The sequence below is a fragment of the Lonchura striata genome, chromosome 3 (genome assembly GCF_050655825.1).
Source record: "Lonchura striata isolate lonStrDom1 chromosome 3, ASM5065582v1, whole genome shotgun sequence".
NCBI lineage: Eukaryota > Metazoa > Chordata > Aves > Passeriformes > Estrildidae > Lonchura > Lonchura striata.
This window is the reverse complement of record NC_140705.1, coordinates 36,438,802-36,454,650: the sequence shown is the minus strand read 5'-3', so window position 1 is coordinate 36,454,650 and position 15,849 is coordinate 36,438,802. Positions and strand designations below refer to the sequence as shown.

The 15,849-nt window shown below is 43.4% G+C and overlaps 3 protein-coding genes and 1 long non-coding RNA gene across 19 annotated transcripts in view; 2 read left to right on the top strand and 2 right to left on the bottom strand.

The window, feature by feature from the left end:
* The window catches only part of MDN1 (midasin AAA ATPase 1), a 92,605-nt gene extending 91,586 nt beyond the window's left edge, over positions 1-1,019 (top strand). For all 3 annotated transcript variants that reach the window (XM_085576448.1, XM_077782306.2, XM_021545486.4), the window contains exon 102: positions 230-1,019. In XM_085576448.1, coding sequence (XP_085432574.1) covers positions 230-418 — 189 coding nt within the window. In that variant the 3' untranslated portion in view covers positions 419-1,019. The remainder of the gene's footprint in view (positions 1-229) is intronic.
* Positions 1-1,061, bottom strand: part of LOC146767861 (uncharacterized) — a 45,322-nt gene extending 44,261 nt beyond the window's left edge. Inside the window, exon 1 of the long non-coding RNA XR_014954242.1 lies at positions 921-1,061. This is a non-coding gene — a long non-coding RNA (uncharacterized LOC146767861). The remainder of the gene's footprint in view (positions 1-920) is intronic.
* Positions 1,062-1,181: 120 nt separating this feature from the next.
* Positions 1,182-2,824, top strand: LYRM2 (LYR motif containing 2). The gene is made up of 3 exons (XM_021545515.3): positions 1,182-1,243; positions 1,384-1,524; positions 2,431-2,824. The coding sequence occupies exons 1-3, from the start codon at positions 1,199-1,201 to the stop codon at positions 2,509-2,511; spliced, it is 267 nt and encodes an 88-aa protein (XP_021401190.1). The 5' UTR covers positions 1,182-1,198; the 3' UTR covers positions 2,512-2,824.
* Positions 2,825-4,622: 1,798 nt separating this feature from the next.
* Positions 4,623-15,849, bottom strand: part of ANKRD6 (ankyrin repeat domain 6) — an 85,956-nt gene continuing 74,729 nt past the window's right edge. For 9 of the 14 annotated variants that reach the window (XM_085576469.1, XM_085576470.1, XM_085576476.1 and 6 more), the window contains 9 exons: positions 14,759-14,857; positions 14,462-14,539; positions 13,598-13,702; positions 13,209-13,349; positions 12,805-12,981; positions 10,717-10,869; positions 10,044-10,157; positions 7,957-8,299; positions 4,623-6,898 (listed from right to left, as the gene is read on the bottom strand). In XM_085576469.1, coding sequence (XP_085432595.1) covers positions 6,339-6,898; positions 7,957-8,299; positions 10,044-10,157; positions 10,717-10,869; positions 12,805-12,981; positions 13,209-13,349; positions 13,598-13,702; positions 14,462-14,539; positions 14,759-14,857 — 1,770 coding nt within the window. In that variant the 3' untranslated portion in view covers positions 4,623-6,338. The remainder of the gene's footprint in view (positions 6,899-7,956; positions 8,300-10,043; positions 10,158-10,716; positions 10,870-12,804; positions 12,982-13,208; positions 13,350-13,597; positions 13,703-14,461; positions 14,540-14,758; positions 14,858-15,849) is intronic. The other 5 variants (XM_085576472.1, XM_021545561.4, XM_085576475.1 and 2 more) reach the window with 1 other exon arrangement.

Here is a 15,849-nt window from a genome sequence, read left to right as displayed (position 1 = left end):
CATGGATTAGTACACTTCTATCGAAAAGGGCAAAAGCATTTAATTGATTTATATGCAGCTTCTGCTCTGATTTACCACTGAACACTTGAAGCGTTTCATCTTAAAAGTATTTTATTAACTTCTAATCTAATGGGGGAGAATTACAAGTACTTAGAAAATAGGGTAAATTCTATCAGTGATCACAGAATAGTGTGTCATTTAGTAGTAACATCAGCACTTTTTTTTACAGGATTCTATTTTGGACATTAAAGTACCTATATTCAAAGGACCTGGAGAATTGCCTGAAATCAGATCTTACATGGAAGAATTCCCATTCCCGTTCTACATGATCCTTAGAGATGTGAACGCGCTCCCAGAAACTCTGAGCGATGCCCTCAGACAGTGGTTTGAGCTGGTGACTGCCTCTGACACTCTTTAGACTTTGTAGACAAGGTCAGGACCCGATTGCTGCTGCTGAAGTGCTGAAATACAAAGAAACTGCATTTCATGGGAGGGGTCATAAAGCTCTTCCGAACTGGAATTATCCTTCAGGAGCTGCCCAGGGGCAGAGACTGTGTAAGAACAATGGTTTGGGTGCATCCTCCCACTTTTGTCAGAGGACAGTTATGCAATGGTGAGGCTGTCTCCTGCTATTCCCACAAGAAACTTAAAGCTTGTCTCAACTTCTCTTCTAATAACTTATTACCTATTAAAAAAAAATAGAGGTAATACTATTCCTGTCTCTCCCTCCCTGCCATAAGTAAAACCAGGTTTGTTCCTGGGAAGGCATTTATGCATTAGAAGTTGAAGTGTCTTGCAAATAAGACTTTTCAGCATCACCCGTGTGGAGGTGCCTCTGGGAAGGAAAGAGTGGTGAGCAGGAGAGGCAGATGGTTTTACTCAACCAAAAAAAAAAAAAAAAGTACTGATCCCAGCCTTACCACTTTACACTGTGAAGTTTGCCCCTGTCCGAGGCAGGCGTTGGGGATGTTTAATAAATCCGGTGTCTTGGAGCACGGACGTGATTTTTCATTGCAGAGGCTATGCATCTTGTACCGTCTGTTCTAATAAAGAGAGGTACCGCTCTTTGTAGCTCCGCCGCCTGCGCCTGGGGTCGGTCGAGCTGGCGCGGCCGCGCCGAGGCGGGAGATGGCGGCCTGGCGCCGCCCGCGCGGGGCGGGCCCGGCGGCCCCGTGCGGGGCAGGGGCGCAGGCGCGTCATGGCGGCCGCGCGGCTCCCGCCGGGCGCGCTCACCCTCAGGCAGGTACGGGCGGGCGCGGGGGCTCGGCAGGCCGCGTTCTGCAGGAGCGATCGGTGGCTGTTTAAATACCCCTCGAAGCAAAGCGCCGAGGGCGCGGCTCGCTGTGCTGGGGCAGCGGGCAGACTTGGCTCTCTCCTCGCCAGTTCCTGAGGCGGCAGCAGGTCCTTCAGCTGTACCGCAAGATCCTGCGCGCCATCCGGGACGTCCCTGCTGAGCAGGATCGCCGCTACTTAAAGGACTGGGCCAGGGAGGAATTCAAGAGAAATAAGGATGCCACAGAAGAGGTGAGGATTGGGAATCCGCATCTGATCGCCTGCCCTCGGGCAGGTCGCTGCACTGTCCTGTCCTGTGTCCTGGCGGTTTGTTTTATAGGTGTAGCTTCCAGACGGGTGAAAAGTGCCTGGTTACTGTTTCCTCATTTATGCGAAGAAATAATCCAGCATCTCTAAACATTATTCCCTCTCTTAGCAATAGTAATGTTTCTCAAATTTCCAGAGAATAATCTGGAATTAAAAACCTAAACAATAAATACTCAGTCAAATCACAGATTAGGAAAACCATGTGTATATATGGTAACTTACACAAACTTAATAACAGTTAAGCTTTTTATAGCTTTTTATTTTGCTTTAATTTCACTTATATTTAACCACCATACAATCAGGTGGGATGGTTAAGGATGTGAAGCCAGTGTGAAATGCAGAAACCTTCACATTTCTTGTACATCTCCTGTTGTCTGCTTCCTAGTTCATTCCCTTTTCTAGCCAGCGCCCAAGGAATTGGTGGCTGAGCTATGCAGACAAAGCCTTAGAGCCCTTAGACAGTGTTGAGAGAAACCCACACCTGCTGTGTAAAACCCATCTCCATAATGCTTGTGTGCTGTTCTCACTACTGGCTTGCAAAGGCAGTACATACACAGGCATAAAGCAAACATTAGGGGTTTGAATCCTATTAAAAACTGAGTTTTAAACAAAAGCCACAACCAAGTACATTGTTGCAGAACTGGAGAAAATTAATCCATTTATTGACCTGGTTTTTAACCATTTCAGAGACAGCAGTGTTAGGTTAGAAGTAAATGACAGTAGTGCCAGTAAGAGTTGTGTGTATTTTAATGCATTAATAGTCTGCATGCTTGTGTAAAACCCACGCTGTGTACAGACATACAGTTCACTAGATTCCAATCTGTTTTACAGGATGCAATCAGGATGATGATTACTCAAGGCAACATGCAACTTCAGGAACTTCAGAGAACACTTAAGCTGGCAAAATCATGATCATCATTTTATTGACAGTTTAATTTTTATCTATTGCAAATAGACACAGTGTTTTTTCCAGAATGTGGTTAAAATGGCAGGCTTTGCTAGTAATGTTTGAAGGAGGAATCTTTCACAGCGGGAGTTTTATTTTTTCCCCTTCCCCATCAATTTCTCAGTTTTGCTACCCTCAGAAGTGGAAATCACTTGGACACAAAGGACATTAAAGAACTGCATGGATGATGTAGCATGTGCTGCAGGAAAAGCAGAAAGCACCAAAAATTACGACAGCTGTGTTAATGCCAGTGCAATGAAAAATAAATATATGCCAGATTATTTTGTCTGTGGTAGCTGAAATTGTTAATATTCACAATGACAGCTCTTCATGTACTGTGCCAGGGATTTTCACTGAAATTCGTGATTAAAAAAAGAATTTGGGATAAATAAATTGGTGCAGAACAAACAAACATTAAAAAAATGGTTTGTATGTAGATGTTACTTTTCAGTAGTAGCTGAATTAAACGTAAAAGGGGAGGCCTTTAGTTATGAAAATGGGAGATTTTAGCCCCAGAGATGTTTATTACGAAGTACCTTCAAACTAGTATTTAAAAGTCAATATATAAAGAAGAATTACAGGTAGAAAATACGAACTGCAAAAGTTCTGGTTTGTTTAGTCAAATGTTATACTACTTCTAATTGTTAGCTTGCAACAGTTCTCACTTTCCTTAAGCTGTAGTATATATTTTTTTTCCATATAATTTAAAAATGCCTGCATGAGCTGGGGATTTTCTCCACATAGCTAGACAGGCAGCAGTAGATCAATGCCTGATTGTTTTAGGTTGTGATTCCAAGACATGCAGGAACTACTCCCTCTCCCACTCTGCTATTGTAGTTCCCTTGGGGAGCATCCCTGTTTCAAGGTGGTTTTCTGCAGAGGGGCTGAGTTGCACAAACTGGCAGCATATCAGGTAAATAGGTATCACCACTGGCACCAGGGAAGGGACAGGACAGAATTTCAGGCTACAGGAGGAATGCCCCAGTTGAGAGCAGGAGTTATGGCTCAGATCTGTATAGACTGAAGCCTCTGAGCTTCAGTCAGTAGGAAAAATACATATCTAAAAATGCTCCATTAAAAATTTACATTTTATTAACATTTTCTGGTAGAACAGACTGACAGAACACTTTTGTGTTGGGGATTTATTTTTCGTGTTAAGAGAAAGTGCTGCTTACAAAGGTATTTTAATTGAACAGCCATAACCAGTGTTGGCCATTACCACAGTAGGCTTCCCTTCCCCTTCAGCCAGTGCTTGGATTTCTGTTCCTTATTTAGGAGGCTTTACCCTGCTGCCTCACGATGGTGCTTTCCTTTTGGAGCCCTGAGCCTGCATTACCCCTCTGACTCCCAGTTTATACATTTCCAGGTTGTGGGCATGTAATCCAGAGGTAGGATTGACAGGCAGGGCTCTGGACAGATGCTGACCTCTTGAGTGCTGCTGCCCTACATCTCCACCGCTCTGTGTGCTTGCCAAGTAAAAAATTGCCAGCCAGAAGCCTTAAAGAGTCCAAGTACAGCCTGCAAGGGTAAATAAAGTTACCTGAAGAGACAGGTAGGTAGATCACACCTGTTTTATAAAGTCCTTCACAGTTTTGAAGAAGGGCGCGGTATAGAAAGGAATCAGCAGGAAATGCTTCTCTTTCTTTTACCATACACTCACTGGCTTCAGAGAACCTCTAAAATCAGTAACCTGCTGCCTGGTTACTGCCTTAGATTACTTGGTAATTACTTGGATTTAGTTAGTTACTTGGACTTATGAGTGTGGTCCAGTGTGGTCTGTATGGGAAGTAGAGCTAAAGCCACAGCCTCTCCCTGGGGCTTGGGCAAGCTCAGGAGCCTGTGTCTGATCTGTGCTCAGCTCAGCCCTGCGCCTGTAACTTCTGAAAGGGGTACCAGCACCAGCCAACAGACAGCACTTAATCCCTGCAGCCTCCCTCTGCAAGACGGCAGACTCATTTTTGTGTTTTATAACCACAAACAAAAAGCTTAGAAGTTGAAGTCCAATCTTCTGCTCCCCCTTCAGTGTCAACTGAGGGGACTGTGAATTTTCTGTGGCTAGAAAATGTTACACCACACATTTCTGAGCAACACTTACTTTAATTGCTTGGCAAAACATTAGCTTCAGCCAGGTGATACAAATTTTCAATAGCATGCTTCTGCATTCCTACTGTAGCTTAAACAGAACTGTAAACATACCGAAGTGTCTACACTAGACTACAGAAGTCAGGGCAAGAAAACTAGTATTTCCAAAGCCACAGATACACTTCTCTTCTTGTGATAGTGCATTAATAGCAACGTTAAAAATATTGTTGTATAATATGACTTCTTTTGCTTTATACATCTGCTAAGAAGACAAAAGTTTAATTACTAATTAGTGAATGACATTCTTCAGTATTGATTTCAGAGCTCCTTAGTACAAAAAAAAAAGTATTTTTCTCCTTGGCATAACAGTACCATCCTGTGTTGGAACTAATTTTGAACAGTTGTTCTATCATGATCTGGTAAGTAAACTTACATTTCTAGCAGAATGTGATGGAGCCTTCTCAGACGTGTAAGGAGGAAACCCTAAAGGGGTGCAAAGGCAATAGTTATAGTGCCTTGAGATTTTTTGGAGTCTGTCAGCATGGACAGCATTGGTCAATGAAAGTTCTGATTTTATAACAAAACACAATAATAAAACTTTAAAATGTTGAGTGCTGTTTTGTGGGACTGTTTGTCCTAAAACCTGTAGACTTATCAGGGCCTGGTCTCCTTTTTAGAGACAGAAGGGAAAAAAAACAGAGGACGAATCATTCAGAGGAAAAAAGGTAAGCAGTCTGGGCAAAAATCCTGACTGCAGAAAAATAAAATTTGAATACAGGGAGCCAAGCTTTCACTTTCTTAGATAAAGGACTTTTTCAAGCTTCTTCAATAGGACACTATTAGCCATTTCCTGCTTGAAGGAAAAAATATTTATATAAACATTCAACCTAAAGAATAGACCACAGTTACAGTAAAATACTTGCCATCCAAAACAAGATTTCTCAGATTACTGGAGTAGAGTCCCAACAACACTGTAACCACAAGGAACTCTGCAAACAGGACACCATTAAAAAAAAAAAAAAAAAAAAAAAGACAAATCAAATTTAGCACTTGTTTTAATAATGGAAAACCAACAGAAAGGCAAAGTGGTAGCTGAAGCCTCTGTACCTAATAGGATGATTTACCTTAGCACCTCCCTTCATGGTTGCCTGCCCTCTCCCAGCTAGAAGCTTGCATCTGTCAGCTACCTGGGCTTGTAACTGGAGTGGGTTCTTTAGCTTCTCTCCACTGACTAGAGAGACACACTGGGAGTAGCTAAAATAGGATCAATAGCCCTTCATCACTAAGTAATTCTGTCAAAAACTTTCAAATATCTTGGATTTATTTCAGTACTGGTAACACTACGTGTTTACATGTGGCATATAGTAGAACCCTCTAGTCTGTCCTGTGTGGAAGTAAGGGAATTCCCTTTTCAGAATACAGTTTTGGTTACTAATGCAGTTTGGTTTCAAGCAGCATCTGGAAACTGAGAGTGCAATATTGACAGACTCTTGGAAATAACAAAGAAAGGATCTAATCTGCAGCATCTTTTTGTTATCAATATAGTTTGCATATGAACTTTCCTCAGTTATGGAGTTTCCAAAGTTATTTCTACTCCTGAAATAGAGTGTTGTGTTTGGATGAAACAGGCACTACAAATATCTATATTCCAAATTCCCATACAGCAGGTTGCACAGTGAGTCCTGTTGCTCGGTTAGCTGCCTGGCAGGTGCTAGCTCTCTTTCTGCACTTTAGTCCTTAATTTGCTCAGCTCCTCTTCTAAGCATTTGATGTGCTCCTTGAGCGCAGCTTTGTCCTGCTGCGCTCTCTGGTTTGCTTGGCACCTGGCTTCTTCTATCTTCCGCTCGTACCACTTCTCCATCTGCGTGGAAACGGCCTCAAAGAAGTACTGGGTTATCTCCAGGGCCTGGGAGGTGTCTCTGAGCGGAGGGGCAGGCAGGGCTGAGGGCTGCTGCTCCTGGCCCTGCTGTGCCCCAGCATGGTGCAGAGCTTTGTGCCGTGACTGCCCGCTTCTGCTGGACCTTTTCGTCTGAGTTCCTTTGTCAATGAAGCAGCCGCTCTGTAGTTCTGTCTTTGCAGGTTCAGTCCCTGGCTGCAAAGCAGCTTGAACTTTAACATGTCTTAATTTGGAGCCCGAAAGCTCAGAGCAGGGCAGATCCTGCTGGAACCTGTGGAACGTGCTGGCACTCACAGCTTTGTCCTTTGGCCTAACATCTTGAGCAGGGGCAGAAGAAGAAACTGGTCCACCAGCCACTACCTGTTGCTCTGTACCTATAGAACAAATTATAGACAGCATATTAAGAAAAGCTCTGGGCACTTATTTTAGCACTCAGAAGACCTCACTGTTTGATGAATGATGGGGTTTTGTGTGTACCTTCTACAGGCTTATAGTAGTTTATCGCATCTTCAAAGTCAAGTGATGTAATAGAAAGTCATTAAAGGAGAAAAACTGGCCCAGGCAGAGAGGTGCTGCATTGCAGCTGTGGGGCCAGATGGACAACAGAAAAAGGACATAAATATTAGCCAAAAATTCTTCACTGTGAGGCACTGGCACAGGTTATCCAGAGAAGTTGTGGTTGCCCCATTCTCAGAAGTGTGCAAGGCCAGGCTGGATGTGGCTCTGAGCAACCTGGTGCAGTGGAAAGTGTCCCTACTCATGGCAGGGGGGTTGGAACAAGATGATCTTTAGGGTCCCTTTCAATCCAAACCATTCTGTGATTCTGTGACTTCATCAGAAGGACATGTAACAACTGTCAGTCTAGATTTCCAAAGTAGGTTATATCTGCTGATATTTATGAACTCCCTGCTTCTACAAAACTTGAAGTCCCAGCAATTTTGGAAAGGTCACACATTTCTATGCTTTTGAACTGTTCCAATGCACAATAGCTCACACTCAAGCACCACAAGATCTCTCATATGCCTTTCTATTTGATGGGGTATCCATGCCTGTTCACTTTGCATAGTGTTCAGGGGATATATAGATAGTATTTTACAGAAGCCAGGGCTCAGGTAGCATTGTACTTGGCTGTGAACACCTGGCCATTCTGCACATTTTTCTTTTTCTTTGAAAGCTTCCAAGCTTAAGAGTTAGTCAATGCACCCCAGGACATTTGCTTCCAAGACATAGTAGAAGCATCAGGAATAGTCAGTGGAATTCCACCCAGCCACCTCTTAAAATATTCCCAGTGGCTGCCTTGAGGTATATTCAAAACCCAAGACATTAGGCATATGGAGGGGGAAAAGCACACCACCAGAATTATGTAGTATTAGTAATACAAGTACCCCTCAGTTAATGAGCTCGCCCTTGAAGGGATATGACAGCTAAGTACCTGATGTGGTTGTACCCAATGCTCCATCTTGTTTAATGCAAAAGTGTTGCCCAAAGCTTTGTTCTGGCATCTGGACTCTGCTCCTTCCCCCATCTTCCAAGAGGCTATTTGGAAGTGTGATATAGGAATGCTGGTGGGAGCCCTCTGACTGCAGCACAGGCTGGTTGGCTTTACAGTCCTTGGCACTGTTGGGGTTGTTGTCAGTATCCAGGGTCTCAGTGAGAGACTCGCAAGTGGACAAAGTTGATTTAGGTCTTGATGACCTGGAATCTCCAGAAAGCTTGAGCTCCAGATTCTGAATCTTCAACAAGCACCAGGTCTTCAGCTCATCAACCAAGGAAATCTATCAGAAAGAGACTGTAAATTACATAATCCTATTATGAGATCGTATGGTTCCTGGGCTGCTGAGCACATGTGGCAGGGACAAAGAGAAGCAAGCTGGGTATCTGTGGGCTTAGACTCCCTGTACAGATGTGCATGCTGCCACTGGGAATATTTAAAGGACTGCAGATCAAAAAAGGTGGAGAACTATGCACTATCTTATGAAAGGCAGTCTCTTTAGTCCAAGCTACCACCTCTTAGATTCGAATATGCTACTTCCAATTAAACTCTGCTTACTCTATCAGGGATGACTTGTTTAATCATACAGTCAATGGTGCTTTCTAAGTGCAAAGAACACTACATGGTCATTTTTTAAGAGTGAAATTCAAATTAGACACTTCTGGGGAACAGCTTTATTTTATTTCTATAATTACCATCCTCTTCTTTCTCTGTTCTTTCAGTCATAGAGGTGAGTCCCCCACTAAATGATAAATCAGTAACAGCTTTCAGATTACACAGATGCTTAGCAAGTGTCGACTGCATATGCATTTAAATAATTTAAAATAGGAGTAGCTCTTTTCACCCTGTTGTTCATATGACATCATTAACTTTGGTCAGGCCCTCCTAGGCACCAGGATAAAAGTCAGCCCAATTCTGTTTTTTCAGATGTTTCAATTAGACCCATGAGCAGGAACAGTTGACATCACTTAATTCAGTTCACTGATGTATCACTCCAGCATCTTGTGTCTTAAATGGAGATTACAAGGAGATGGAACATAAGCCTAGATGTTCAGAAGCCAATACAAGACTTAACATCTCTTATAAAATAAAAATCAAAGCTGCCTTAGTTTGGTAAGTACTTTTCTTTGGAGAATAGTGTTTGGGGGACATTAGACCCAAGTATCTTGATCAGTATCCTATGCAGGGATTATCTCAGCTGTCAGTCTTTTTACCTGGATTTGGAATGGTCTTACAAACACTCATGACATTTTACTAGCACAAAGTGTATTTCTCAATTCTTGGAAGAATACCAATAATGAGAAAATGAACTGTATTTTAAATTCATCTGTATGAGTGGAGAAACACAAATTTATCAGCAGGTTTTAAATGGTGAGTTTTTGCAGAAGCTGGAAAGGCAAGAGCTGGATCTCTGTGGGAGCAGTTTTTCTTGTACTGCTGGTTGAACAAGCATATAAAAAAGAACTTTCCTACTGGCAGCAATACACAGTTTGGAGATGGTGCCATGTTGCTAACATCAGAGGAAAGAACTTCAGTCTTTTAATACATGGGGGGGAAGAAAAGATCAGAAAGAGAAGAAGGGAGAGATTCCCAGGGCCCACAACCAAACGGATGAGAAGGAAAAGGAGCAACACAGATCTTAGCTGTTTTTACCATTTGAGTATGTTTCTGCATATGTCCTCTAATGAAGCAAAAGCTAAAAGCACAACTGTGAAAAATTTAGTGCTAGAAATTTTTGCAAATCACTATATTAGAAAAATGGTATTTTGTTGTAGAACCTACACTAGAGATGCACCAAATTAAACTACAGCAGTGGGACTGGATTTCACGTTCCTCATTTCTAATGCAAAAACTTCATAAATTTGGTTTAGTGACTAAGATGGTGGGTAGGAATAATTTGGTCTTTGAAGCTATTTTACCTGTTTTAACAGATGTGACACATCTCTGATATTCTCTGCCTGCTGGAATGAAACTGAACTGACGTACTAGGGGATGGACCAAGAGGGAGTAGCTGTTTCAAGACCTACCTGCCGCTTCTCCCCCTCACTCTTTTCCAGCTCCGTGTGCTGCTGCAGGCGGTGAAGGCACTCTGTCCTCTCTGCTGACAGTCGCTCAGCCATGAGCTTGTCCAAAACTCGGAGCTGTGGGGGAAAACACAGTTCAGCTGAGGTCATTGTGTTAGAAACCAAACTCCCATCTGTGAACCCTGTAAATCAAATTACAGTCTGTCTTTCAGTCTTCATTTCAAGAAATGCTGCCAACTACATCTAGATGTAGCTTGCAAAGAGGCTCAGTCACAAAATTACCAATGAACAACTATTAAATTAAAAACAAAAAGTAATTTAGAGGATCTTGAATCTCAATGCATACATAATTCAGCAAGACGGATTTTGACAATTATGAAATGATCAGTCATAGACCAGCCTTCTTTCCCTCTTATTGGCTCAAGCCTTTTAAGATTTGTTGTCCAAAGAAGCACTAGAAGCCACTTAACACATTAAATGTGTTTTTTCTCAAGACCCTAGTTTGCAACATCAGTTCCCAGTGGAATGTCACAGTTCCCTGGACTTGAGTATTAGAGTTCAGGTTTGCTTTTACAACACAAGAAGCAAAAAATTAATCATTACGATGAAAATATTATTTAAGTTTAGGATATATTTCTAAATCATAGGCAAGCAGAACTTCACGTCATGTTCTTACTTGATGTTGAGTTTTGCTTTCCATCTGGCCCAGCTTAATATTCATTTTATCTTGTACTGTCCCAAGTTCAGCTTTTATCTCTTCCACTGTTGCCTCCAGCTGATTCTCCAGTTTATTTATCAGGGGCTCACAACGACATCCATTTATGGGTGCCTGAAAGGAGTGATGATGAGACATTTACTTGTTACACCCCAGCACCCTCTTAGAACACTTGGAACATATCACAGCCTCCTTCAGTCTTGGATTCTTCTATCCCGTGTTCTCCTGACAGCAGCTCAGCAAATGGGCTGTTAGTTAAAAAGCACAGCCTACACAGGGATTGATTTGATGTGTCACACACACTAACACAGCAGTGTTGATTTCACTGGGGCTACAAGCAGCACTGAGCTCAGACCCTGTGTGCTGGCTGATGGAATACCACATCACAGGCCTATACCCCATGTCTCAATACTGTAATTCTCAGTTGTAAACATTTGATTTTGTGGATGGGCGTGGGTTGTGTGCATTTGCTTTTTAGCCTAATGCCAATCCTATGCTCTGTCCTTTTTCAGTACTGGATGGCAAGGCCTCGCTGCTTTTGTTTGCTCTCACCCTCCTGGCATTCAACTGCTGGGCACTCCTCTGCCTGCCTTTGACTCATGTGGCACCATCCCATGGCCCCTCTGCAAGGGCAGCTGCACTGACCACATTTAAATCTCGGGGAGATGGGCACAAAAGGCTCCCTTAAGCAAGGAGCTAAACCTCATCAGCTTCCTCTGTAGCTCAAAGGCAGAAAGTGGCTCCTTCAGGGGCTGTGCCAGTAGCTCAAAGGAGCTGCTCTGAATCTGTCGGCAGAGGAGCCTCCCTCTCTTCTTTAGCCCCACAGCAATGTTTCATAAATTGGGGGTTATTCCCTTGGCACAGAAAGGTGGGTGGTTTTCTGAGTACTAAAGAAAGCTTCAGAAGTACATGTACTTCAGAAATTATGTTTGCTATTCATGGCCTAAGGGGATCAAAGAAGACAGACAAGCAAAATAGAAAAGGAGAGAGGAGTGTCATGTATTTCAGTAAATACTGTATGGGAGTCTAGCTCTATTAAGCTAATCTTTGTGAATAGATAATATTTGTATACAAGTCCTGTCTGCTTTCTGCACTTCTCTACTCCCCAAGTCCTTCTGCACCTCTCTGCTCCTTTGTGCCTTTAATGTATGAAAGTCCGCCAGCCTTCCTGATGTCTGCTATAGTATAATTCCATAGTGCCCCTGTCTGGATTTCTCAAACATTAAATGGAGAGGTTGGAAAGCAGTAAACAGCCAGTAAAACCTTAGAAGTCTGACGTCTTCAGAGTCTGCTGAAATTCTGAACTACAGGAAGGGACTGATGAGAACTGATGGGTGGATGGATGCAAGAAGCGAAGGAAATTAAAGGATAGATCTTCCAGGAGAACAGGAGGGCAATATTAAGAAAACAACAATACAGATGTTTACAGTGTCTACAGGATAATTTAATGACTGTTTTTATGCTTTTCTATAAATGTCTACTGGTAATGAATTGTATAATAAAGTGACTAAAATATTATTCTTTGAACTGGAATAAATGCACATGGCCTGGCAGCTCCAGGTTTATTTGTTTACCAGTTTCTATAGAAATCCTGCCCCCAGTAAATACAGAATACCCAAAGACATGTTGCAAAACCCAGAAAGAATTGGAACAAAATCTATTGAGCTTACTCAGCCTCTTGGCTTAGGTAGTAAGCTTTTGGTGCTTACACGCTGCTTTTCCTTGGAAGATTTCTTTCTCCTGTCAGAACTCTTAATGTTCCAAAGTATATAATGAAAGTTCTCATGTCATTTCCAATCACTGTTTACCCCTTATCTTTGCAGATCAAAACTACTTAAGTATATCTTCTTGAACAGGCACAAAACCAGCTTATTGTTTGCCAGACTTCAGGCCAAAATGCAGCTGAAGCCCAAGCAAGGAAAATCAATCCCAAGTCACAATTTCATGCCCCTGAGAGTGCAGTTAGTAAAGCATATTTTCTATCCATTACCCGTGTCCCAGCTCCACAGGCTGCTTGCAATGTCTCCCTCTGTGAGGGCAGTGGCTCACCTGCATCACCTTCCCGTCCTTTCCTCGGTAGAGCGTGTAGAGCTGGTAGGCTCGGACCTCGTGGGGAGGGGGTGGAGAAGAGCAGTGGTGTTTACTTCTGCGCTTAGGCACGTTCTTCTGGGGCTGGGGGAGTGTCTGCTGATCAGCTGGGGAGATGGGGTCCGAGAGTGCTGAAACCTGCATAATATAAAAACAGTGTTTTGCCTTTCCTAAATTATTCCTGGTGGAAATAGGACAAATCCATTGTGATAGTTACAGCAAAAATCACTTTTATATGAAAACTGTCTGCTCCAGGAGCATGATGAGGTTGCTGCCCCAAGACCCTAAAGGGACCCACACCACTTCTGAACAGCAATTTCCTATCTATCCCTGCTTTCTCTCTGCTGTTTTAAATCTACTGATACCTTTTCCTTTGGCTTTTTCTTTTTGCTCTTTTTTCCTTTGGGATCTGGTGAGGCTGACCGGGGTTTATCCTTCAGATTGTTCTTCCTCTCTGGGGGCTGGTCGCTGCTTGGTGTGTCATCAGCAGCTGAGACACTGCCCTGCTTGAAGCAAAGACAGGGAGTTCAGAGCAGTTGCAGAGATGGAGAAAAGGAGCCTCTTCTTCAATTGCCCAGCTTTAAGCTGCTCTGCACATGTGAGTGGGAAATGCTTTAGCAGCAGAGCATGACAGACTGCCTCAAGCAGCTACTGGGGCCATGCATAGTGATGGCTCCAAATAGACTGAATCTTTAATGGGTTTTCCTGTCAGTCCCTCCTTACAGCAGATCCAGCTGTCAATGCCAGGCTTTACCTTGCTCTGTACCACTTCATCCCGTGGCACCGACTGAGCCCTCCTTTCCTCCTTCAGTCTCTCTCTCTTCTTCCTCAGGCTCCTCCCACGGTTAAAACGCGAGACCTGAAGACAGACCACACTGTTACTCAGTGATGTCATGCTCCTTCCTACCACAGAAGAGAAATAATAGAGAATAACTTTTCCTTGTCTGAAAGGTAGCAGATAAAAGAGAGTGCACTGCCAGATGGACGCTGATGAGCCAAACAGCTTGGGTGTTTATGGCTGTGAAAACACACCAGCACTGAGTTCAGTCTGTTGGGGCACTCTGCTGTCCCCTAGAAAGGTGAGCACCTCCTTTGCTGTCCTTGGGCTGGTTCCCAAGCCAAGCCCAGCCCTTTTCATGCAGAGGTGAGAAGGAAGAGGAGGGCAAGGATTGTGCCTGGTCTCCCGCCCTCCTGCCTTCTGGCCTGAAGAGCATTGCAGCATTTCACACACAGCTGCAAAGTATAAACAGGACATACACATTTTGTCCTCATTGCAAAGCATCCTCCAGTGCTAACCACCCTTCTGGGGATGGGATATGCCTGAGGCAGCCAGCAGAGTGACACAACTCAGGAGCTTCAGGGTACAGGGCAACTTTCTGGGCCACTGCAGGGAACAAGTGCCTCTGACTGCACCACCCTCTGCCAGTCAGGACACAAAGACCTCTGACAACACTTCTGCGCACCTTCATCGCCTTGGGGGCTGAAAGGCTATGTCAATAAACCTGAGCCCAGCCCAAAATGCCAGCAGAAGACAAGGAGCAGGGGATGCAGCCTCCCAAGATTAAGTGGCTCAGCTCCATGTGTATATGTGTGTGTTGGGGAAAGATGTGTAATGTACCTGTGATGCTTTAGTGAGCAGGAGCGCAACCTCGGGGTTATTGTGCTGCCTGGCAACCTCTAGAGGGGTCTGGCCTGCCTGAGAGAAAAAAGAAAACAGCATTTTCTTCAAAACACAAGCTACTGGAAACATGAAATTTCTCCAACCAAGTGTGCAAGAGTAAGTGACTAATTGCATTAATTTACCCAGATATAATTCAACACTTCACAACCAAGTATTTTTTACTAAGCCTATGAGGAACATTGGAGAGACTCTACATTAATATAAAATACCAAAGAAACTCTGTGTCTTGCTTACATTGTTGACAACGGATGCATCAGCCCCTGCCTCCAGCAAGAGCTTCACCACCTTCTTGTGATTTAGAGCAGCAGCTACATGGAGTGCAGTATCCCCTGCCTGCAAGTCAGAAAGCAGAAAACAAACTTGTGACCCCTTGGGCCTCACACTACAGAATTCACACCTTCTTAAAAGATGCTCAGAGATGAAAAAACCTTGACTTACTGATGGAACAACTAAGCTTAAATAAGGCCTGGTCAATAAATAATGACTGAGTGGGGAGGAAGATGACAGGTGGGGGCAAAGAGCTACTTCAGTCTGGGTTTGAGGAATGCAGCTGGGGTGCTGGTGATCTGATTTACCTAAACTAAGTGACACATGATGCAGCTTGGAGACAGCCCAGCTCTACCTGCAGTAAATGGATATGACATCTGAGGGTAGAACAAGTTTTCCCACTACAACCTTCCCTTTTTTTTTTCCCCCAGGTTTGATTATTTGGTGTGCAGGTGGTCATGTATCACATTACTCAGAAATACTGGCAGTGAGATGGTTGGCATGCTCTTCACAGGTTTCCTCAGGAAGAATGGATTTTGGATCAGAGCCAGGAGGCAATCTGGGTCCAGCACTAACACACTGCCCTGCCCTTGTCCTGGTGCAGTGAGGTGAAGACAGCCATGATCAGATTTGGGCACTGGTAACAGAGCCAGCAATCATTCAAATGGGACCAGACGTGTGTGTATAATATCCTATGCACTCCTGTCCCCCTGGTCTTGCATTTTGCCTTCATAAAATTAGATTTCCTCAGGACTAGTGCCTGTTGCTAACTTAGATGAGGTGTACTCATAAATCAAATAATTCTATGGGCAAGTATGGAATAACTTCAGGTAGTGCTGGGGAGTGAGGGAAAGGGATGTTTCTCTGGGCCAGGTTCACACCAGTTGATCTTAATGTTCAGTAGCTCATTTTGCAAGTTAAAAAACTCATTTCCAAGTAAAATTACATAGTAAATTTAACATGCTGAAACCCATTTTGTTTGCTATAATATCTCATAGTGAAAAAAGAACATTAAATGTACAGTTCAGAAAACATCTTTATGATCCTCAACTACACAT

Excerpts from the sequence above, each read along its gene's own strand:
- LYRM2 (XM_021545515.3), top strand. The coding sequence starts at position 1,199 with ATGGCGGCCGCGCGGCTCCCGCCGGGCGCGCTCACCCTCAGGCAG. Across the intron at positions 1,244-1,383 it reads GCGCGCTCACCCTCAGGCAG|TTCCTGAGGCGGCAGCAGGT; the intron begins GTACGGGCGGGC and ends TCTCCTCGCCAG. Across the intron at positions 1,525-2,430 it reads ATAAGGATGCCACAGAAGAG|GATGCAATCAGGATGATGAT; the intron begins GTGAGGATTGGG and ends TCTGTTTTACAG.